Here is a 24,580-nt window from a genome sequence, read left to right on the forward strand (position 1 = left end):
ACCAATAAATTCCATACGATCATTTCATTTTTTCCTTCATTTGCTGCTGTTGTAGCATATTGATGTTTCTATTATTGATATACACTGTCCAGTTGCATTATTGCGACCACCTGTCAAAAGTATGAACAACCACTTTCTGTTGTGCTGACCGCTGTGAGACATGCAGGAACAGAATCATTTAGGTTCTGGAAGGTACCAACGGGGATGTGGAGCCATGGCGTCTCCGGTATCGTGGCCAGCTGCACTAGGTTTCTCAGTTGAGGGTCCATGGCATGTACAGCCCAGTTTAGCTGGTCCCATGGATTGTTGATTGGGTTTTAATTTAGGAGTTTAGTGGCCGGGGGATTATAGTAGGCTCATTCTGGTGTTCTTTGAACCACACACGTACACTGTGAGCTGTGTGACACGTTGCATTGTCCTACTAGTATTTTCCAGCATACCAATGAAAACCAAACTGAATGAAGGGGGGACATGGTTCCCAAGGATGGATACATTCTTTTATTGATCCATTTTGCCTTCCTCAATTATCAGGATCACTCAGGGGATGCCATGAAAACATTCCCCAGATCATAACACTCGATTCTTTGGCCTGAACCCTTTGCTTTCAGACATTTCACACCTATGTGCCAATGGCCAACTGTCTGATGAAGCATAAAATATGGTTTATCTAAAAAGTCCGTTTGTCACCTCTCAGTGTACATCCAGTTGTGGTATTGGTATGCAAATTCCTGCCTTTGTCATTGATGAACGGCAGCCAGAATGGGTACATCAACCAAACACCGTCTGCAGATGCCAACACGCAGCAATGTTCGCTGAATAGTCTTTGAGGAGACATGCCCCTTGGTTCATCTGGGCAGTCAGTTGTTCAACAGTTGCATGTCTAATCACCTCTATGCTTCTGCAGCCATTGTTCACCACTGATATCTATGGCTTGTGGTGCACCACAGTTGCCTCTGTGCATGTTTTGGATAATGGCATTTTGCCATCCATGGTGTACTTTAACCACAGTGACACGTGAACAGTTTACAAACTTGGCCATTTCAGAAATGGTTCTACCCTTGGCCTAAGACCCATCGATCGTGCTCTTTTGGATGTCAGATACATCAATCTGTTTCCACATTATGACAACAGCTGCACTGTTTTCTGCATGCCCCCGACTTGCTGTATATATCCTCCACTGCTGTGCTGCCACCTGCTGTCTGTGAGTGGCCATTACAAGTTGATGTCTGTGAAGTAACGGGTGAGTTGTGGTGCCCTGAAAATATTCTAAGTTTGGAGTTAGCGTGGCCGCACGGCCGTTCGGCGGGCAGCGGCTGCATGGTGCCGAGCATCGGCCGGTGCAAGAGAGGTAGCCCCAGCACATGGCCCAGGCCGACCGAGTGGCTGGGAATTCCGTGTTGATGCAATGTCGAGGACTGTGCTTTGTGTCGATGAAGGATATGTGTATGCAGGGAGTGCCAAAGATGGCGGACTTTGTGAAACCATAATAGTAGACATTTCACAGTTCATGTAGAAATTAATAGTAGCCAGAGGAATAATGATACCTTAAAAAGAAACATGTACATTACCATTATTTGCATGATGATTCTGATGGTGTAATCAGATTTTCAATATGTTTATTAGTTTAAAGATTAGTATCCGACTGTAAATTATACAAGAAACACCCAGCAACGAATTTCCAAAATCTAAACGGTTCATCTGAATTTGTCAATTGATGTGTCTTTAGAAAAACTATTAGTGTAAACCTAAATTGGTATGAATTACAAGCATGTAACATGAATAGTACATGAGTGGGCGATTACTATTGATCGCAAGCCATAAGTACTCCACAGTTACACAAAAAAATGGTAGCAGCATGCTTATAAATATATTTATTTGTCTATGTCTTTGTTTATATCTGATGTATACTATTCATGAAGAAATTGGTTAAATATTTACTGTGTTTTAGAAAGCACAGAGACATTAGGCTACTGGCGTACCTTTTGTTTCTATTCCTTTGATATGAGTTTATTTGATTTTTGTATGTATTTAATAATGTGTGTTAAAGCATGTTTATGGTCCAGCCGTTGGAATATTTATTTAATTTCAAGATATTTAAATGTAAATCCAGTATTTTGTATGTGTTTCAATATGTTTATGAGTGTGCATTGGCTTGAAGACATGGCGGGAGTGTTCTAGCCAATTACAGTGCTCGTTAATGGGGAGACTGGATGGAAGTGCTGGACACAAGAGTGTTGCACGGGAAGCAGCAACATATGGTCTCAGGAAAGAGAGTGGAGCAGTTTTGCACGTGGTCGCAGGAGATAGAAATATTTCGTAGTGCCGACTTGGGCACTTTTGAGATTTCCGTGGCTTCTGCAGTGAAGACGTAGTATGCCTTTATAAGTGAATATCTCACGAGCTATGTTGTTGTTGTTCATAACTAATTATGTGAAATAGAAATCTATTGTTTCCCTGTTATTCAACTTGTATTTTATTTAATTGCTGGACCATCAACACCAATAAGTGTTTTGCAGTAATAAATGGCATTCTTAAAGGTACTTCTGCTATTGTACTTATCATTTAATGTCGTTAAAAATAGTACTTGCAGATTTTATTTAATTGCAATTTTTCATTTATAAATTTCTATGTTACATTCAAAATTCGCAATTGCCAAGTGATAGGAACCTTCGGCCATTAGATTCATGTGTATATTCGTATTGTATACTGTAGACTCGGGAGTATTTGGCTTGTAATGTGGCAACTACGTATTCCAGCCCCTAGACAATGAAAGCAGCCAGAACTTTTAATATTTCAACTCTGAGTCTGAGGGTACATAGTTGAGGGCCACTCATCCCATTTTCTATTGGAAAGCCCACAATTGAGGTCTTATGCGGGATTTGTGTCATGCAAAGTGGTAATTACTTTGCTCTCTGTTAGTCAGCATACTATGCGAAGTGTAAAAACTTTTGCAAAATGAGTAGAAATTTCTGTAGAGTGAACCTCTCGCAAAACACATTGTGAGATCGGTTTTTTTTCTGCAAGTAGGTTTCTGGAAATAGTGAAATTACGCAATGATTTTCACAACTAACATATGCGATTGTTAGAGGTCCTAATCTATCACATTAAAGGCTATTTTCATGGGGGCTCGGAGTCTAAATAAGTAGAGCGCAGGGAACAGGCGTGGTTAGCGCGTTTAATGGACAGCGGTATTGGAGATGGTTGGAATAGCAGTACGACGGCAGGGTCTTCGTGTACTCCTGGGCAGTCTTCAGTGTTGACTTCCACTAAAACTGATGGCATCACCACAGCAGAGGGAACCATCTCAAATCAGATAAGTGCCTGCGCAAAAAGTGAGATAGTGTCTAACTCTGAAGTTCAAGCTCCACTTATAGATCTTGCGAATATAAAACAGTCACCTAGTATGTGTAATTCGGAAAACGGAAGTGAGCCGGTTAGTCCGAAATCAGAGCGCAAAAGTGCAAATAGTAGGAATTCAGGCAAGGGGAATGAATATGGGGGAGATATGATGTCTCAGCTAATGCAAATCCAGGGATTTGGAAATAATACAATGGCAAATAATATCAGTACAATTTGGACAGTTACGGATACAATTCGGACTGATATGGATACAATGCGAACTGAAATAGGTTCCGCTATGAAAGGGAAAATTGAAAAAAATTATGGGTAACCTTGAAAACGCAATTGATGATAAATTTAAATGTGTACAAGTGGATATGGGGAAAATTACAGACAAAGCTGTAATAGTAAAATCTAAAATTGAATCAGTGGGGAAAGATCTTGGGGGAAAACATGGATAAGAGACAGACGGAACTTGGGGGCAAGGTAAGCAACTGTATATAAGCGCAAGATGCTCATAAAAGCAATATAAATGTAGCAATTAGTGATATTGCCATTCGTGTAGGTGAAGGTGAGAAAGAAGTGGGCAAAACTAAAGATAAAATAAGAGTCCAATATTACTAGTGAAAATGAATTTATAAAACAAATGCTATGGATAAAGAGTGATTTAAATTCGTTAACCTCCCAACAGGCCACACCGGTTATAAATATCCCTTGGGGAAATACTGGATCTGTGAAATGTTAAACAGATGATGGAAGATATCACCCAGTAAATTTCTTGGCTGTGTGTTGGGACACTTTTGTTCATGGCATGTCGGACGAAGCGAAAATAAAATATGTTAAACAGCATTTGGAGGGAGACCCATAGGCTTGGGCAAATGTTAAATGTAGTTTGTGCGAATCATACAAAGAGTTCAAAAAGTGTTTTTTGAATAAATTTTGGAGTGCGGCAAAACAGACGCGGATCCAAAATGAATTTTTAAATGGTCCGAGTTACAGGTAAGGTAATAGGACAATAAGAGATTTTTGCATGCGCGAACTTGGCAAGCTTATGCAAGTGAAACATCTGTTGGGGGTTTTAATGGATATCACCACATTAAAAAGGCGATTATCCGAAAATTTGCGGTGGGATTTTGTCCATAGTTCATGTGATTCCATGGACGAATTTGTAGAAAAATTAGAGAGGGCTTTGAAGTTCAAACCTCAGAGCAAACCGGGTGGTAGTTATCAAAATGGGAATCTAAATAATCATCACCAAAATAATAATAATGAGGAAATCAAAGGAATTCTCAGGGAGATAGTAGCTGGAATGAGCAGAATGGTCGGAGAACGAACAGGAGTGATAACTTCCGTGAACGGGGCCAAGTAAAGAATACAGATTTGATGGGGGAAATTCGTGTGAAGTGCACTCGCCTAACAACCAGTCGAGAAACTGATGTTTGCCACATCTCAGGTCTGGGGATTGCGATCTAAACAGGCGATGAAAAGGACTGGAGATATTGGTAATGGTAGAAATGTTGATAGGTTTCGAGAAAGGCAACAAATATGTAATATGGAGTATGTTAAAGAGAAAGGCTATATACGTGGCTCTTTCAGTAAAAGCAGGCGCAAATGGTGGAAGCATAGATTTGTGAGAGATTTAAGTAAAAGTAATGGGAATAAATTTGCGGGGAATGATGTAAGTTATGGATGTGAAATGAATGAGTGTGTGAATGGTGATAAATGGAAAGATTCAGTGGTTCAAAAAGAAGTTAAAGAGGAGATGAATTTTATGAAAGCAAATTGTGTGGAGAGTTCTGAAGAGGTATTAGCAAATAGTAGCAATTGCAGTAAGGAAGGCATTGTAGTAGTAAGTATTAGTGAGTCGGCAAAAAGCGTTGATGTTGGTGAAGGCAGCGTATCTTTGGTTTCCCCAGTTGCAAGTGAGGGTGATTGTGTTTTGGCAGAAGGCGTCAATGTTACTAAGGGAGGCTTAGCGTTGGTCTTGCCAGCAGTTGAAGTTAAAAATGTATCGGCGGAGGTAGATGATTTCTGTTTAAAGGAACAGAGTAATGGTAATTTATGTAATGATGTAAAAGCTACTGGTATTAATACTTCGAAGGAAGGAATTTACACATTTCTAGTCACGAATGAAGGTGAAACGAAACTTATTGATGAATGTGTGTGGATCTAAAATGTTTGTCAGTGTGTGAATGTGAGAATATATGTAAAGTAGGATTGGGTGTTAATCTGGATGAAAAGTGTGTAGTAATGGCAGTGTGTGCTGAATTTTGTCCGATCACAGCGGAATGTAGGAAGTCTGGAAGACCCAAAATTGTACGACAAGGTAGCAGCAATTTGTGTAATGTAGCGGCGGAGGATAAAGTTTATGATTCATGTAAACTTAATTTGTCAACGGAGGAAAGTAAGGTTTCTGATTTGAATTTATGTAGTGATTTAAATGGTGTATCAGCAGATAGGGTTGCTGAGGTGAGTATTTATGGTGATGATGGCTTAGGCATTGATGTATTATTTCTGGAAGATAGTGTTTAACAGTGAATTGATGTGTAATTTTGTTGAAGCTGCAAGTGTCGATATTTTGGAGGGGGAAAAACAGTAAAGTTTTGTATGCTGTGGGTAGTGAATTGGCGAAATGTGTGGAAGAACTAACAGAAAATTTAGATTGGGCTGAAGTAAATAGCATGGATGGGGATAGTTTGTGTAATGAAGTTCGTACAAATTGGTATATGAAGGAGTAGTGTGATTTTAGTGACTGATTGGCGTTGTTACGGTCGTTACTGTTGCATATGTGGAAATGAGAGAAGTTTTAAGATTGCTAGAGGTTAAGAAAAGGGAAGGAATGAATTTGGGCCGAAGGAAATATTTAATGAATTATTTTAGGATGAACATGAGATTGAGGGATGGATAGAACAGGATGTGTGTATGCTAGAATTGGTGAAAGAGAAGGGACGAGATGTAGAAAATGATTTAGTAAGGAAGAAATGTTTAGCATGAAAGGAAATGGTAAATGTACAGCTGATTATTGAAATTAAAGTTGACGAAGAAATGGTAGATGCACTGATAGATTCAGGTAGTAATGTGTCAGCTGTGTCGGAAAGTTTTACGAACATGATCAAAAATAGGAAACAGGTAATCTTCCCATTCACTGGCGTTCAGATTAAAACTGCAGTTGGTGGTATGAGTAAGCCAGTAAGACAACAAATACTTTTAGAGTGGCACAAGAAGTGCTTAAAAAATCGCACGTAAGTGAAAGTGCATTTTAAAAAAATGATTTCTTGTCCAAAAAATTGTTAATGCATAACTGAAATGCAGACATTTATTGAATATGCCGTTTCATTCATAATTTGTTAGTTTAAGTTTATTTCGAAATTCATGCTGCTTCCACACCACTACAAAAATTTTGTAAACACTATTGGCCTGGTGTTTTAGTCCTTTAATTCTGTTCTTTGTAATTTGTTTTATACGTACTTGGATGAACTGAAGGGTGCTACTTATAAACATTCTGGCAAGCCAGAATGTTAATAAGTGGAGGTGTGTGAGGTAACAGGTGAGTTGTGACGCCCTGAAAATATTCTAAGTTTGGAGTTAGCGTGGCCGCACGGGCCGTTCAGCGGGCAGCGGCTGCGTGGTGCCGAGCATCGGCCGGTGCAAGAGGGGTAACTCCAGCACATGGCCCAGGCCGACCGAGTGGCTGGGAATTCCGTGTTGATGCAATGTCGAGGACTGTGCTTTGTGTCGATGAAGGAGATGTGTAGGTGGGGAGTGCCAAAGATGGCGGACTTTGTGAAACCATAATAGTAGACATTTCACAGTTCGTGTAGAAATTAATAGTAGCCAGAGGAATAATGATACCTTAAAAAGATTCAAAATTCGCAATTGCCAATGATAGGAACCGTCGGTCATGCAATTCATGTGTATATTTATATTGTATACTGTAGACTCAACAGTATTTGGCTTGTAATGCGGCAACCACGTATTCCAGCCTCTAGACAATGAAACCAGCCAAAACTTCTAATATTTCAACTCTTGAGTCTGAGGGTACGTTGTTGAAGGCCACTCATCACATTTTCTATTTGAAAGCCAGCATGTCAAACATAGACGTGCTCACATTTATGTGAATAGGGCCATGTGTGCGTGCGTGCAGAATATTGTTAGTGGTGACTGACGAGTATGAAATACTCGCATTTTGTAGACAGCTCTTTATTTATTTTCTACTTTTGCTACATTTTTACATTTCTGTTATTAATGTATATAAGGGTATAGCACTTCTTGTGCAAAAGAAGTTATTCCTGGATATGTCGAAATTGCAAAAATTTTGTTGTGACAGTCTGATCAAAAGTAATTCTTACATACTAGCAAATTTTTATGCTGATAACACACTCGCACATATTACTTGTGTTGCCCATGTGCGCGCGCCCACACACACACACACACACGCACACACACACACACACACACACACAAAAGCTAGGCACTGTTTATGTTGAAGCAGTTATTACGGGATCTGTTTAAGTTATGGAAATTTTTGTTTTGTGGCAATCTGATAAGTAGGAATTTTTATATAGTAGTGAACTTTTGGAGGTTAGTGACTGGTATGAATAACTCACATTGCTGTATAAACGTCCCTTTATTAATTTTGTAGATTTGCTGCAGTCATTCTGTCCGTTCAACCTTCATTTCATGTTCATATTCATTGGCTTGAGCAACTCACAATCAAACTGTCACCTTCCTGCCTAACCTAGATCTCTGGCCATACTACAGTTCCTAACAGAAATACCTGGATGCTGGAGTATAGAAAATGGAGAAGGCGATGTCCACTTGATGTGAATTCGCGAGACTGTCATCAGTACCAAAATTCTGTAGATATACAAATTTCTTTGTATCAGTCTGCCAAAAAATGAAAAAGTCTATAATTTAGACAGATAAATAATAATTTCTTCAACATATGTAGTTAGGAACTTTTCATGTTGAAGAAATTATTATTCAACATATGTAGTTAGGAACTTTTCATGTTGAAGAAATTATTATTTATCTGCCTAAATTACAGAAATATTCATTTTGTGGCAGACTGATACAAAGGGATTTGTGTATCTACATCTACGGAACTTGGTATTGATGACAGAGTCTCATGAATTATTCGCATTTTTACTGCTGCATCCGGGCATTTCTATTATGACCTGTAGTTTAGCTTGAGATCTATGTTATACTGTAAGGTGATAGTTTAGTTGAGCATAGGTAAAGCCAATGAATGTGAATGTGAAATGAAGGTTGAGGTCTGGAAGGTGACAGTTTCGTTATGTCTTGGTGAGCCAGTGAATGTGAATATGAAATGTAAGCTGAGGTGATGGAACAATATGTAATATAGCCCAAGTTCTATGTAATGGTAATGTCTCTCAATTTGTTACTGTATTGGCTGTGATGTATAGATAGTAATCAAAGCTCTCACAATAGTTTCATTATGTGCTGCATAGATACTTCTGACAGGTGCAGATGCAAAGGGAGAGAGGCCATGTCATGAGGGTTATATCCCCCCCCCCCCCCCCCAACCCAAAGCAAAGTTTCAGTAAAAAAATTTATAACTGTACATGTATTCACTTTTTATTTTCTCCTCTCACTTCCTCAGTTTTTGAACAACTCTGAAGGAACCATAGTTGTTAATGCTGCATTTGATGTTCTTGAAGTAGCAAGTGAGAAATATTGAAACAGATGACGTCAGCTTGAGAATGCACTCTCTTTTGAATGGCTAATAAAATTTCCCTGCATTGTGTTTTCAGCAGTGGTGAATGAATCTGTTTTACTTTTGTTGCAGTAACCTCATCCATAAGGATTACGAAGGCACTGTATTGAAATGGTGCATGTCGTACAGATTTATAGCCAGAGAAAGAAATCATGTGAAGTGTGATGGAGCTATGAGCCTTATTGCTCATAAATAAGGTACTGATGGGATTAGTGGAGCTGCAAAAAGGAAGACGATTGAGTTAGTCGCAACATTAAAAAAAACTTTGTTTGCGGGAAGCATATTAAGTCTTATAAAAATTTTACCATTAAAATTCGAATGAGTTAAAAGGTGTATGGACTTTTTAATAACAGGTGAACTGCCTATAAGAAAGAAGACAGTTGTAGACTTGTAAAACGCTTGTAGAAAACTGTGTGTGGAAATATGGAAGGAGAAGGCATTCTAAGCACACTTGTGCACAAAGCACACGAAATATCGGACTGTGACAGCTTAGCAGCTGAACTGCCACACAAACTGTTACAATTACTGCCAGTTAAAACATGCTGTAAGGCCAAAGAAGCCAAGACCACAGCCTACTGAGTATGATGATAAACTGGTTGCAGTGGCAATTATACTATACATCGGCAAAAATTGAGAGAATACGCCGAAAACACAATGTGCTTGTTTTGCCCTCCATCCAATATGAAAACATTGTTAGGATCAGTCAAGGATCACCTAGGACTTTCGAACCCAGGAGTCTACCACATCCTTTGCCAGTGTGGAAAAATGTATGTAGGCCAGATGATCCGAACAATACAGGAGAGGTGCAAAGTCCGCTGTGGCAGAGCGCTGCATTTTCCACGGACATGTGATGAATCATGATGACACAAAATTGTTGCAGCAAACAAACACCTTCTGGGATTGTATTCTCAAAGAGACAATGGAGATCCAACTATATGAGGAGCCAATAAATAAGGCCAGCAGCTGTCCATTAAGCAAGGCCTGGGACCAAGCCTGGAGTGTGATCAAAGCACAGCAGCTGTTTACACAGAAATCCACTTCCATCAGGATACAGCTGCAGAAGCACTGTGGTCTGTGATCCGTCACACAGTGCTGCACTTCCCCCACGACCAGGTGCTGTGCTTCCCAACCACCGCACCCAGATCATTCTCAGAGGCGGCCAGATGGAGGTTGCATGAAAAGTGTGTGTATGTGGGGGGGGGGGGGGGGGTTGTGAAGGTATATATAAAGTCAGCATCCATCAGAGGTAAATCAGACTCCATGAACACCTGAAGATGGCAAGAAATTGGCTTTCCGAAATATCACGCCTGTTGAACGACGCCACCCGTATGAATACCTGAGAAATATTAAATATTTTGGTGCACTGGGAAAACATTAAATCTTGAAATGCAATAAAATCCATGCCATGCACAGTGTTTTATAATTGTCTGTATTTTATAATTTTTGCCACACGATTTCCAGTAATTTCATATAAATTTTCTCTTTAGTTTGAATTTCACTATCTCGTTGCGCATTCAGCTTCTTGTTACTTTGTTAAAGCCAAATATACAGCTGAAAGATGTATACAAGGGCAGTAAAGTGGATGTACCTTACCATCGGTAATTCTTGTGGGCTGCCTTCCACTACATGGATTGTGACCAGAACACCTTCCCAGCCCCTCCCTCTCTCTCATTTAATCTTTATGTTCTGGGTGATTTCTATTTTGATAAAGCATGGCAGCATTGATGACTTTGCTATTAACTATATGAATTGTGACCAAATCACCTTCCCTGCCACTCTCTCTCTCTCTCTCTCTCTCTCTCTCTCTCTCTCACACACACACACACACACACACACACACACACACACACACACTTAATCTTAATCTTTATGTTCTAGGTGATCGCTCTTTTGATAAAACGTACCAGCATTGATGATTTTGGTATTAAGAGGGGTCACCTACTGACTACCATTGAAGCAATGATTCGGAGTGGAGATACACCAAAAGTAAGTTGTTGATAGATATACTTGATTCTAAATTTTTTGAAATTGTTTTGTTTTCAACTGTTGTTATTGAAATAAATGATTCACAAATAAGCATCAGTGAATTATTTTTGAATAATTTCTGTACTTGTTTCACAGCCCCTATTAAATCATTAAAGGTTAAAATCACTGTTCTGCAGAAACTGTAAACTTTTTGTCGAAAATTAGAATTTATTGACACATCATGAATGGACAGTTTTGGAATTAGTGCCCATTTTCAAATGATGCATGTACACTTAAACATATGTATCTCAAAATATTCTGAATGTGAACTGTCTTTAAATTTGATAAATATGTACATTGACAAATGGTTGCTACACCAACAATCAGTGCATTTCATATAATCCTTGAACTACTTTTGCCCATCTTTGTGTAATGGCTTATCTGGTAAGAGTGCTAGATAATGAACAATGCCCAGAATTGTTCAAATGAAGGTTTAGTAAGTTACCTCCTTCATGCGAAAATTTATTTTTCGTTAGGATTCTCTCATTGAATATGTTTGGTATCGGCCTTTTCTGCGAGTAGTTTTATGTGGTCACTCTTCTTTAATTTTCTGTGAGCACATACTCTTAAGCATTTTACAGTTTTGACTGTTTCCTGTGATTGATCTCCAGTTGCAAAATCAAACAGTAATTGGATTTTCTGCCTATTTATGCACTAGGCATTAATTTTTTTGTATTGAGGGTCAACTACCTACCCCTGTACCAAATGTCAATAATCTGTGAGCTTTAATGCATTTACTATGCTAAACATTCTAAACATTGTAAATTTAACAGTAGAACAAAGCAAGGAATGAATATATCCTGACAGCTACAGATCTTAGTCAAACATGCGAACTTTTCCTGCTTGATCATTCTTTCCCATACTGAGAAAACTAATCTTCTCCTCAATGACATTGTTTAATTTTTTTGTTTTCCTGTACGCGTTTGTTCCATCTCGCTTTTCATTACAATTTCTTTTTAACTAACAATTTTGAGAATCATTGCTTACTGTAGCACTTCATACTTTCTCCATTGAATTGACTACAGAGCAGCATCTAACTGTGTCATTGTCCATTATCCTATTGTAGTCAGTCATGCTCCATCTTGGGCCATTCTGTGGAAGGGAATGAAAAATGTGAGCCTATGGACATCTGTTGTGCAAACACTCCAGCACAATTTGTGCAAAAAGAGCAATATTTTACATACTTTATTTATTTTAATTATTGGGTAATTAGAACCAGTTTTCATAACTCAGTGAATACAGTGCTAATTACCTCATTTGTGGATAAACCTTTGAACACAAGAAAATAGTTTACTTGTTTGTTTATAATCTGTGGGTAAAAACTGCCCCTAGATTGAATTACTTCTGTAACCTGTCTAATTCAGCATTTACTGCATCCGACATTGTGAATGGGACTGGCTGTGCATGACAAAATTTAGGCACAGTGGACTGCGTGAGTGACATGTAAGCTTAAATCTTTTTGGCCGTACCCACTGTTGATTGGAGTAACCACTGATAATTATCTAATAATGATTCTAAATCTTGGAATAGTACCAAGGTTGACACGAGGTTCACCTCTTACAATACTTGGAAATCAAATGTAGTAAATACATCAAAATGAAAGGGTTTATTGGTGATGGTGAAAGTTCAACATACAAGCTGATTTACCCTTCCACATTCTTGTATTTTGCCCATATAGTAATGCTCTCTCTCTCAAAGGAATCTTTTGTCAGCAATATGAAATAACCTGCCACTGTGATGGCTGCAGGCAGGGGGAGGCCAAACACTGAGAGGTTCCTGGTTAATCAAGGAAGCTACAGCTCCTGCATCAGCCTGAAATTGAGTCATAATACTATTGATATTCAACTCAATTAGGAGTATATTAGTTGCTTGGCCAGGTTCTGCCAACATTGGAGTTAAAATGAACACGGATACTTAGTCAGGCTCTACTTCCCACAGTGTATCAGTTCGCCCCATTTTTCTCATGCTCTGGTACACAAGTAACATGAGAACACTGGTGACATTTGTGGCACTTCCTACAGTCTGGACAAAACTTATACATCAGTGAGGGGCAAATATGACACTCACTTTGGGTGGCCGTTATGACCTGTTGCAGGTACAGAAAGATAATGCTGTCTGTCTGTGCACCTCTTTCCAGGTGAAATGTCTGATGCAGTGGGGGAGCTTTTTGTATTATCTAAGGAACACTAGATGTCTGTCTAGGCTGTGTCTGTTCACTAATATTCAGAAATCTACTTGAGAGCAAGAAACACTTCCTTGTCTGGGGGTCTAATTTGTCAACATGTGATGGAGAGCTTAGCTATTTGCCAACTAACTGAAAATGCATTTTGAGCTGCTGCAGACACCTCTTCCAGTTTTGGCAATATTTGTGACTGCATTTATCTTGGTTGGATGATTCCAAACTTCCTCGCTTCTTATGGCACCACTCGTAATCTATTACCGTGTGAGATTGCCCAGTGGTTAGCACACTTGAATCGCCAGTAATGATTGAACACCTCGTATAAAATAATTCCCTGAGCATCACCCGATTTAATTTGACTACATTCCATTATTCTTGTTTTGCTTTTGTTGATGTTCATCTTATATCCTCCTTTCAAGACACTGTTCATTCCGTTCAACTGCTCTTCCAGATCCTTTGCTGTCTCTGACAGAATTACAATGTCATCGCGGACCTCAAAGTTTTTATTTCTTCTCCATGGATTTTAATTTCTACTCCAAATTTTTCTTTTTTTTTCCCTTACTGCTTGCTCAATATACAGATTGAATAACATTGGGGATAGGCTACAACCCTGTGTCACTCCCTTCCCAACCACTGCTTCCCTTTCATGCCCCTCTGCTCTTATAACTGCCATCTAGCTTCTGTACAAATTGTAAATAGCCTTACACTCCCTGTATTTTACCCCTGCCACCTTCAGAATTTGAAAGAGAGTATTCCAGTCAACATTGTCAAAAGCTTTCTCTAAGTCTACAAATGCTAGAAACGTAGGTTTGCCTTTCCTTAATCGAGCTTCTAAGATAAGTCGTAGGGTCAATATTGCCTCACGTGTTCCAACATTTCTACGGAATCCAAACTGATCTTCCCCGAGGTCGGCTTCTACCAGTTTTTCCATTCATCTGCAAAGAATTCGTGTTAGTATTTTGCAGGCATGACTTATTAAACTGATAGTTCGGTAATTTTCACATCTGCCAACACCTGCTTTCTTTGGGATTGGAATTATTATATTCTTCTTGAAGTCTGAGAGTATTTTGCTTGTCTCATACATCTTGCTCACCAGATGGTAGAGTTTTGTCATGACTGGCTCTCCCAAGGCCATCAGTAGTTCTAATGGAATGTTGTCTATTCCTGGGGCCTTGTTTCGACTCAGGTCTTTCAGTGCTCTGTCAAACTCTTCACGTAGTATCTTATCTCCCATTTCGTCTTCATCTACATCCTCTTCCATTTCCATAATATTGTCCTCAAGTACATCGCCCTTGTATAAACCCTCTATATACTCCTTCCACCTTTCTGCCTTCCCTTCTTTGCTTAGAACTGGGTTGCCATCTGAGCTCTTGATATTCATACAAGTGGTTCTCTTCTGTCCAAAGGTCTCTTTAATTTTCCTGTAGGCATTATCTATCTAACCCCTAGTGAGATAAGCCTCTACATCCTTACATTCGTCCTCTAGCCATCCCTGCTTAGCCATTTTGCACTTTCCGTCCTTCTCATTTTTGAGACGTTTGTATCTCTTTTTGCCTGATTCATTTACTGCATTTTTGTATTTTCTCCTTTCATCGATTAAATTCAATATGTCTTCTGTTACCCAAGGATTTCTATTTGCCCTCATCTTTTTACCTAAAAAGTTATGCCATCCATTAAATTACATGAAATGCAGTTTTCATGTATGATAATGTGGTTTTAATTTCACACACCTGATGCAACAGTTTCTTGTTAAAGATTGTGGCAAGTGTGACAAAATTGACAGCAAATTAGAATTTTACAGGCAGCATGTACTGCTGTTATTCTACTGATATGTGGTGCCTCTTTGACTCTTGCAAGAAATAGTAATATGCTAATAATTTAATCAGGGACTGTTAAAAGGTTGATAGTTCTCTAAAGCTTTTAGACACTGAGGTGACAAAAGTCATGGGATACCTCCTAATATCATGTCAGACCACCTTGTGCAGGGCATATGCAGCAACTTGACATGACATGGACTCAACAAGTCATTGGAAGTCCCCTGTAAAAATATTGAGCCATCCATGATTAGCCGGTGTTGCTGGTGCAGGATTTTGTACACGAACTGACCTCTTGATTATGTCCCATAAATGTTTGATGGGATTCGTTATGGGAATCTGGGTGGCCAGATCATTCACTTAGATTGTTCAGAATGTTAATCAAACCAATTGCGAACAGTTGTGGCCCGGTAACATGATGCAGCCATAAAAATTTTGTTGTTCTTTTGGAACATAACGTCCATGGTCCAAGTAGCTGAACATAAACATTTCCAGTCAATGATCAGTTCAGTTTGACCAGAGGACCCAGTCCATTCCATGTAAATACAGCCCACACCATTATGGAGCCACTACCAGCTTGCACAGTGCCTTGTTGACAACTTGGGTCCATGGCTTTGTGGGGGTCTGCACCACATTTGAACCCTGCCATCAGCTCATACCAAATGAAATTGGGACTCATCTGCCCAGGCCACAGTTTTCCAATTGTCTAGGGTCCAACCGATATGGTCACAAGCCCAGGAGAGGTGCTACAAGTGATGTGATGTGATGTGCTGTGCTGTTATCAAAGGCACTCATGTCAGCTGTCTGCTGCTATAACCCATTAACGCCAAATTTTTCCGCACTGTCATAACAGATGCATTTGTCGTGTGTTTCCCATTGATTTCTGCACCTATTTCATGCAGTGTTGCTTGTCTGTTAGTAGTTACAACTCTATGCAAACGCTGCTGCTCTCGGTCATTAAGTGAAGGCTACTGGCCACTGTGTTGTCCTTGCGGAGAGGTAATACCTGAAATTTAGTATTCTCGACACACTCTTGACACTGTGGATATCTGAATAATGAATTCCTTAATAATGATTTCCAAAATGGAATGTGCTGTGCATCTTGCTCCAACTACCATTCTGTGTTCAGAGTCTATTAATTCCCATCGTGCAGCCATAATCACTTCAGAAACCATTTCACATGAATTAACTGAGTACAAATGACAGCTCCCAAATGCACTGTCCTTTCCTTTTATACATTGTGTTCACGATACTACTGCCACCTCTGTGTAACAACTCGCATGAATGGACACAGGCAGACAGTGTTTGTTGGTAATTAGGATCGCCCTGTGGCTAAACATGCCTTGGTGCACGGCCAGCACATCTTGGCACAGTGTTACACCGTCCGGGTTATCTGGATACTTCCCACTGACATCAACCTATCAGAACTCTGGAGATGGGAACTTGCCCTTCATTATATTCTCTCTTCCTGTTACCCACCAGGCCTCAACCTCTCCTAATGTCAAGTTGCCGCCCCTCGTACCTCACCTGTCATTCAACAACACCTTTGCCTCTGTACTTCTGCCTCGACTGACATCTCTGCCCAACCTCTTTGCATTTAGATATGTCTGCCCATGTCTGTATATGTGTGTGTGTGTGTGTGTGTGTGTGTGTGTGTGTGTGTGTGTGTGTGTGTGCGTGCGTGCGTGCGTGCGAGTGTATACCTGTCCTTTTTTCCCCCTAAGGTGAGTCTTTCCGCTCCCGAGATTGGAATGATTCCTTACCCTCTCCCTTAAAACCCACATCCTTTCGTCTTTCCCTCTCCTTCCCTCTTTCCTGATGAAGCAACCATGGGTTGCAAAAGCTTGAATATTCGTGTGTGTGTGTTTGTGTGTTTTTTATTTTATGGTGTATATCTACATACCAGCACTTTCTCGTTTGGTAAGTTAAAGCATCTTTGTTTTTTATATATATTTTTCCCACGTGGAATAATTTTTTTTGTCACCTCAGAGTACAGTCTGTGCAACAGTGACTTAGTAATGCAGAAATTTTCCTATGATTTCATGACTCAATTCCATTCTGGCTATGTACATCTTAATTAAAGAAAAGGGGGAAACTAACTCAAAATATTGTATTACTCTTCACTAGTGAGATTTGAACTGGCTGTTACAACAGGCTTCACATAAGTAGATGCCACTATACTGCATAAATAGTATGACACTGTACTTGTAAAGTATGTTCTTTTTGCTGTAGCGCAGTGGTTAGACACTGGACTCTCATTTGGGAGGACAACGGTTCAATCCCACGTCTGGCCATCCTGATTTAGGTTTTCCGTGATTTTCCTAAATCGCTCCAGGCAAATGCCGGGATGGTTCCTTTCAAAGGGCACGGCCGACTTCCTTCCCCGTCCTTCCCTAATCCGATGAGACCGATGACCTCGCTGTCTGGTCTCCTTCCCCAAAACCAACCCTTTTTGCTGTAGTATTGGTTAACGTAGACCTCATAAAATGGAAGATAAAAACAATTGTAATGTATGTATGGAACAACTTTCCTGGCTTCAAAAAATTATATTTACTTCTTACATATGAAATATTAAGAGTATTTCATTTAGTTGACATGAGAATACGAAACGAGTTTAACTGGATAATTGAGCACTACACAGGAAATTGTTAGACAGTAGCAGAGTTCCCGAACATTTTCTGTAATGTTGCAGAGTCTCAAATACACTAACAGCAGGAAGAATATGTCTGCATAGATGGTCTCTTTCATGAGTGGATTTGAACACTTTCAGAAATTTAAAATAAGTCTGAAAGGGAGCGGACCTATCTTGTTTGAAAGATATAGTCTTTTCCACAGAAAGAGAACTCACCCTTTTTCGTCTAAGATCTAAATCACCTGTCTTGTTTCAGGCATTTGATGGTTTGTGAAAGACAGTAGGATGCGATGTAGTCAGCTGAAGAAAATAATTGTGTTGTCAAACAGTCTTGTTCATTTCTCCCATTCTTATCATACTACTAGAATGTGGAGGATCTTTTTAGATAAAGGTAACACCAGTTGATAGATGAATCACTCATATAAACAATAAAGATAATGGCAATTTTTATGTATCTATATTGTGAATATCATAAGTTGGTTTCTTACCCAAGAATGAGACAAAAATCTGTCTGCTGTTCTATGATAACTGTGAATTGGTTTAAAAATGGCAGAAAATTACTTAAGCCTGGCATTTGTTGTGACTGTCCTGAAATATGCGCAAGACATTGCTCACATTTTTTCAAACTGAACTGTATTGATTCACAAATTGCAAATGTTGTCCGTAGGACATAACATAAAAATGTGGAAATATATATTTTTTTTTTAATTTGAAACATAATTTGTTTGTAAAAGCAGACTAGTTGGAAAAGATAATATCCAAGATAACGAAGGCTACATGGACTTGCCTGAGACTATTAAGCAGTAGTTTATACGCTCTATTACTTTGTTTATAATAGAGGGAAACATTCCACGTAGGAAAAATATATCTAAAAACAAAGATGATGTGACTTACCAAATGAAAGTGCTGGCAGGTCGACAGACACACAAACAAACACAAACATACACACAAAATTCAAGCTTTCGCAACAAACTGTTGCCTCATCAGGAAAGAGGGGAAGGAGAGGGAAAGACGAAAGGGTGTGGGTTTTAAGGGAGAGGATAAGGAGTCATTCCAATCCCGGGAGCAGAAAGACTTACCTTAGGGGGAAAAAAGGACGGGTATACACTCGCGCGCGCGCACACACACACACACACACATATCCATCCACACATATACAGACACAAGCAGACATATTTGTCTGCTTGTGTCTGTATATGTGTGGATGGATATGTGTGTGTGTGCGAGTCTATACCCGTCCTTTTTTCCCCCTAAGGTAAGTCTTTCCGCTCCCGGGATTGGAATGACTCCTTATCCTCTCCCTTAAAACCCACATCCTTTTGTCTTTCCCTCTCCTTCCCCTCTTTCCTGATGAGGCAACAGTTTGTTGCGAAAGCTTGAATTTTGTGTGTATGTTTGTGTGTCTGTCGACCTGCCAGCACTTTCATTTGGTAAGTCACATCATCTTTGTTTTTAGATCTATTACTTTGTTTGTTAGAAATCATAGAAATCTGTAAAATGCATCAAAATGTAATGTATTTCATTAATGTGAAAATGTTTGCTCATCCAAATTTTGTTTCCTTCCAGAAACTTCTTGGATGTAACATCATCCTTGCCATTCTCCAGGAATTTGCTGTTACAGTGAAATCTTCTGATGTTGGACTCTCATTTGAAACTCATTTCAAAGCCAAGAAGCAGTTTGAGGTGAGGAATTCTTATATCCCTTAAACCGAAAGTACTGATTTTTCTTATAATCAGTAGTATTAAATATTCTAAATCTCCCTCAACTAAATAATTGGAACTTAATGCAGTAATCAGCCACAAATAGTTCTTTGTTGTTGTTTTTTTGCTCTGCATGTGAACTAACTGCATGTTTCTGATAGATGTTTTCCTGCATGTTTGCCAACAAGAACCTGTACGTTAGCAGTGTCTTTCAGTATCTACTTTTGGTAAATAGTGTTTAGTCCTTATTGACAGTGACTGTGCTAAAGATAGCACTATATCAGCTGAATGAGGATGCAGTAGAAGTTTCTGATGGGCTTATTGGAGGAACAGTTTAAACAATCTCCTGTAGGGGTGAAGGGAAACCACAAAGGTTATAAACCAATATAGCTTGATTGGTGTTTTTTGTAGTATACATATAAATGAGAGTCAATTGTTTTAATTTTCATTGAAAGTTCAGTACTACAACTTGAGTAAGGGGCCTTACTGGTAGCTGCATGTTTCATGAAGGTGCAGCACTAGAAGTTCGTAACAGTGACACACACACACACACACACACACACACACACACACACAAGCTCAAATTATTGTCAACATCATAATGAGTACAATTTTGTTTTTTACACATGTGCTTCATTGTTGTGATGATGGAAACTGACTGTGATTTGATGAGCTGCACCTAGTAAGGAAATTCATCTTTAAAATGATAAAAATGAACTTTCTGTGGAGGAGTAAAAATAACCATGAATTGTGTAGTTGATACATTGAGTGTACATATGAAACCTAATAATGATCAACTGTACTTCTATTTCCATGGCTACCCTTCCTTCCACACAACAAAGTCTCCCCTGTACAATTGAGCCATCTGTGGACAGCACCCTATAGTGACAGGCAATCACATGCCCAGTTTGCTGAAGTTCTTCCTAGAGTTTTCACAGAGAGGCACAGTTTACAAAGCTGATCCACAAACAGCTTGCTTGTGCCATATCCGTTATATCAACACACACATAATTCTTCACTTATCCACTTTAACCAATTGAAAAGGTATACCCGTAAAAGCCCTCCCCCCACTGCCCCCCCGCCAAATGCCCCCCCCCCCCCCCCACTTCCCTCTCCCCCCTCCCACCTTTATTGCCCTATACACCTTGGACTGGAACAGCTTGAACTTATGTTTGTCAGGGCTCTGACTGCCTTCTATTATATTAGTATTTACTTTGATGGAGAGCTACACTATCTCTGTTCGATCATGCTGTTCTGACATTTAATGTCAAAATATCCCTCTGATAGATCTAGATGCAAGAGCTAGCCCATGGCCCCACTCATCACATCCTATACTAGTCCTGTCACAGACATACCCAACTGTATCAAAGGTAAGACTGCCTATGAAAGCAGTTATGTCCTACATCAACTCTGCCTCAACTTCGGTACATTGTGTTATATGGGTGTTACCACCAGCTAGCTGTCCACCCAAATGAATTGCCACTATCAAACTGTGGCCAAGATGACTGATTATTATTTTTATTCAATTAATTGGTTTAAATGTATTTTTTTTATTTCTAATACTTTGCCACATCATTTTCAAAATCGTATTGACATTTTTATTTGCTCTTTTTTTCTTCCTATTGTTTTTGTGCTTGTGTTGCCTATAATCTGCAGTCAAGTGCCAACCAGGACTGCTCATTGTTTGGTAATGTGGCCGCTCATGTAGCTGGTGTGAGGATAGTTTCAAGTGACCAATGACAGTGATTAATTACTGTTTGCTTTTAGCACTGAAATTGAAATTTTTCTGTCTCGGCTTTGCTGATAGAGGTTAGCTGTAATCATCATGATCAAAGCGATCTGATTTTAGCCCTGCTGGAAATTATTGATCACTCTTTTCTTGGGTACATCGCATATCATGAGTTTGTGGTTAGGCTGGGGCACAAGTTTAAATACAGGGCTACAAAGCATGTCATCTGTCACAGTTCAGTCATTGGTCACTTAAAATCAGATGTCGACAAAGTATCTGTAGTTTCTGTCTGTCATACATAGCAGCAGCTGTTTCCATCATTGCTCCACGTTACACATTAACAACATTAAGAAGTGACCCACTGCATTCGTGTGTCACCTGTAATCTAGCGGAAGCTGGCACACAGCAGCAAATGGGGCAACCCTGTAGTGGGAAGTGACAAACATCAACTATCAAGTAATTTTAATCAAACTACAGTGTTCAGGGCCACTGTGGTGAGTAGAGTTCTGCATTCAGTAGCCATGAGGACTGATAATTAAATTGTTCTTTTTGTTTACATTCAATATATATATTTTGATGTTTATACTGAGGACAACAGTGAGTTTTAATGAGCTTACCATTTGTTCTGTGAAAGAACTGTTAAAAGCACCGTTCTTGAAGTATTGAAACCACTCACGACATGTTCTTTCACTAATAGCGTCCTTACCATACGTACTTGAGAGCATTCGATGAGACTCGGCCGCTGTTTTCTCATATTGAAACAAAACAGTAACACCTCCCGCAAATGATGAGAATTAGGCTTGTAAACTGACATTTTCAATCAAGAACAACTTTATGATGCAGACACAAATTGACTAATGTTTGAATGGGGTTATGTTGACTGAGGTCCAAGCTAACTGCCTGACATCTGTGATCTGTTTCTTTTAACTGCTACTTACCGTTGTCACCACCTATCGGCAAACAGCGGAAGCAAAGTTGTAGAACTTGTACAAGATGAAATCTTCAATAATAAATTTGTTTATCTATGATGTAGCATCTCTCATGCTAATTTTGATACACACATGCACGCACACACACAAAACACGCAATGTGACAAACAGAAATGATGTTTTTATTCAAAGACACCACAATTCGTGATGGTCCCCTGGACAGGACATAGTTCTTAATAGTGTGTGTGTAATTCCCACAGATGGTAATGCATGCTCTGAAATGTGCTTCCTTGCTAGCCACTGGGGTAGTAAGGAGTTCCGGTGGTACGGCATTCCATTCCTCCATCAGTGCAGTTGGCAAATGTTGGATGGTCGTTGATGCATGTGGCCATGCTGCAATATGTCAATATGTTTCCCCAGTTCAATGTACACATGCTTGATGGGATTTAAATCAGGTAAAATATGGCATTTCAGTCTTCGATCGCTATTCTTTATTTTCAATAACCGGTTTCGGGCTAGCAACATATGGTATGTTGGCATTTAATACGTTCCAAAATTTCTTTTTGTAAACTAAGATATTTTATCACTAACTGTATCTCTCTTATTAATTACATTTTTAACATTGTCTAACAGATCTGAAGATGGGCAGCTAGCCCGAATCCGGTTATTGAAAATAAAGAATAGCGATCGAAGACTGAAACGCCATATTTTACTTAATGAACGATCGCGGACCTCCCAGTGAGACAACCATGTCTTGTTTTGATTTAAATCAGGGGTATGAGCAAACCATTCTATTTGCCAAATATCCTTTCTTTCCAAAAGCTCCTCCACCTGCACTGTTCGATGCAGTTGCACATTGTTATCCATAAAAATGAAGTAAGGGCCGAATGCATACCTGAAAAAATGCGCATGGTGAAGGAGTTAAGTGTGACAGTAATGTGGACCAGTGAGTGTACTGCGTTCAAAGATCTGGTTGTCATTATGCCCACTCCCCCTACCCATAACACCTGGGCCACCTCAAGGCAAGAGCTGAGAACTTGTAATACACCCAGGAACATTGTTGAACATAACTGTTTTGGTGGGCCAGGTGTTATAATGTGGGGAGGCATAATTTTGCAGGGGTGTACTGAACACCCATAACGTCTAACAGCATACACTCACTGAACAGCATTACTATGACACTGTACTCCTTCACCGTGTGCATCTTTTCAGGGATGGATTCGGCTCTGATCTTATTTTTGTGGATGGCAATGCATGACCACATCAAACAGCAGAAGTGGAGGAACTCTTTGAGCAAGAGGATGTTCGGTGAAAGGACTGCCCTGCCTATTCCCTCTGACTTAAATCCCATGGAGCGTGTGTGTGTGCATGGGGGATACATATTGCAACACTTCCACATGTTCCAGTGACGATCTAGAAGTTGTCAACTGTGCTGGTGGAGCAGTGGAATGCCCTACCACTAGAACTTCGTAACAGCCCTGGGGCTAGCATGGAAGCACATTGCAGAGCATGCATTACTATCTGTGGTGATCACACACACACACACACACACACACACACACACACTATTAAGAACCATGTCCCACTGTTTGTAATGTTCAGGACACCTCCATGAAATGTGGTGACTTCAGTGAAATTGTTATGCTTAAATAAATGTGTCATTTCTGGGATCTCATTGTGTATTTCTGTCAATTATCTTCGGTGATCTACTGTAGCTGTTCTTGTTGTGCATGGTCCAATTTTGATCAAGCTTGTTACTTGGTAGTGACACATCATGCTAAAGTTACTTTCACCTTTAAGTTTAGCACAGCAGTGTTCTTCCCGCCCTCCCACTCTCTCTCTCTCTCTCTCTCTCTCTCTCTCTCTCTCTCTCTCTCACACACACACACACACACACACACACACACACACCGGTGAGCATAACTTAAAGATGAAAGTAACTTGTGCATGATGTGTCACTGCCAAGTAACATAGCTCAATGAAACATGGACTAATACATAAATGACCCTATAACAGCCATTTACCCCCAAAATTACCTTTATATCTGTTTACTACATCCTGTTAAAAACAACACATTGAGTTCTGTCTACAAGGATATCTTGAATCCAAATGCAAAGATGGTTGAATACTTGGTAGGATCATATTTTGTTCAGTAAATGACACTGTGGAGCTGTATCAAATCCCTTTCAAAAATTAAGGAACATGACATCAAACTGGGCAGCATTGTCTACAGTTTTATGGGTCTCCTGAACAGAGTGAGCTGATTTTTCAAAGATTTCTGTTTGAAGAATTTTTGTTAATTTTTTGTAGAGGTGATTTTTGTCCTCTAAGAAGGTCATAATGCCGAGCTCACCAGACAAAAAATTAGTCAGCCGTAGAGAAATTGTTACAAGCTACCATGTAATTCCAGCCCTGGTCTTGATAAACACCTGAATTCTGTTAGGAAGTTGAGTCCACAACGTAGTGCAGGTATTTCACATTCAGGTTAAGTCACT

The 24,580-nt window shown here is 39.6% G+C and overlaps 1 protein-coding gene across 1 annotated transcript in view; it reads left to right on the forward strand.

The window, feature by feature from the left end:
- LOC126248904 (exportin-4-like) overlaps positions 1 to 24,580 on the forward strand; it is a 239,542-nt gene that overhangs the window by 43,199 nt on the left and 171,763 nt on the right. The window contains exons 4-5 of the mRNA XM_049950379.1: positions 10,955 to 11,062; positions 19,293 to 19,409. Of these exons, the coding sequence (XP_049806336.1) occupies positions 10,955 to 11,062; positions 19,293 to 19,409 (225 nt within the window). The remainder of the gene's footprint in view (positions 1 to 10,954; positions 11,063 to 19,292; positions 19,410 to 24,580) is intronic.

The sequence above is a fragment of the Schistocerca nitens genome, chromosome 3, assembly GCF_023898315.1.
Source record: "Schistocerca nitens isolate TAMUIC-IGC-003100 chromosome 3, iqSchNite1.1, whole genome shotgun sequence".
NCBI classification, from domain to species: domain Eukaryota; kingdom Metazoa; phylum Arthropoda; class Insecta; order Orthoptera; family Acrididae; genus Schistocerca; species Schistocerca nitens.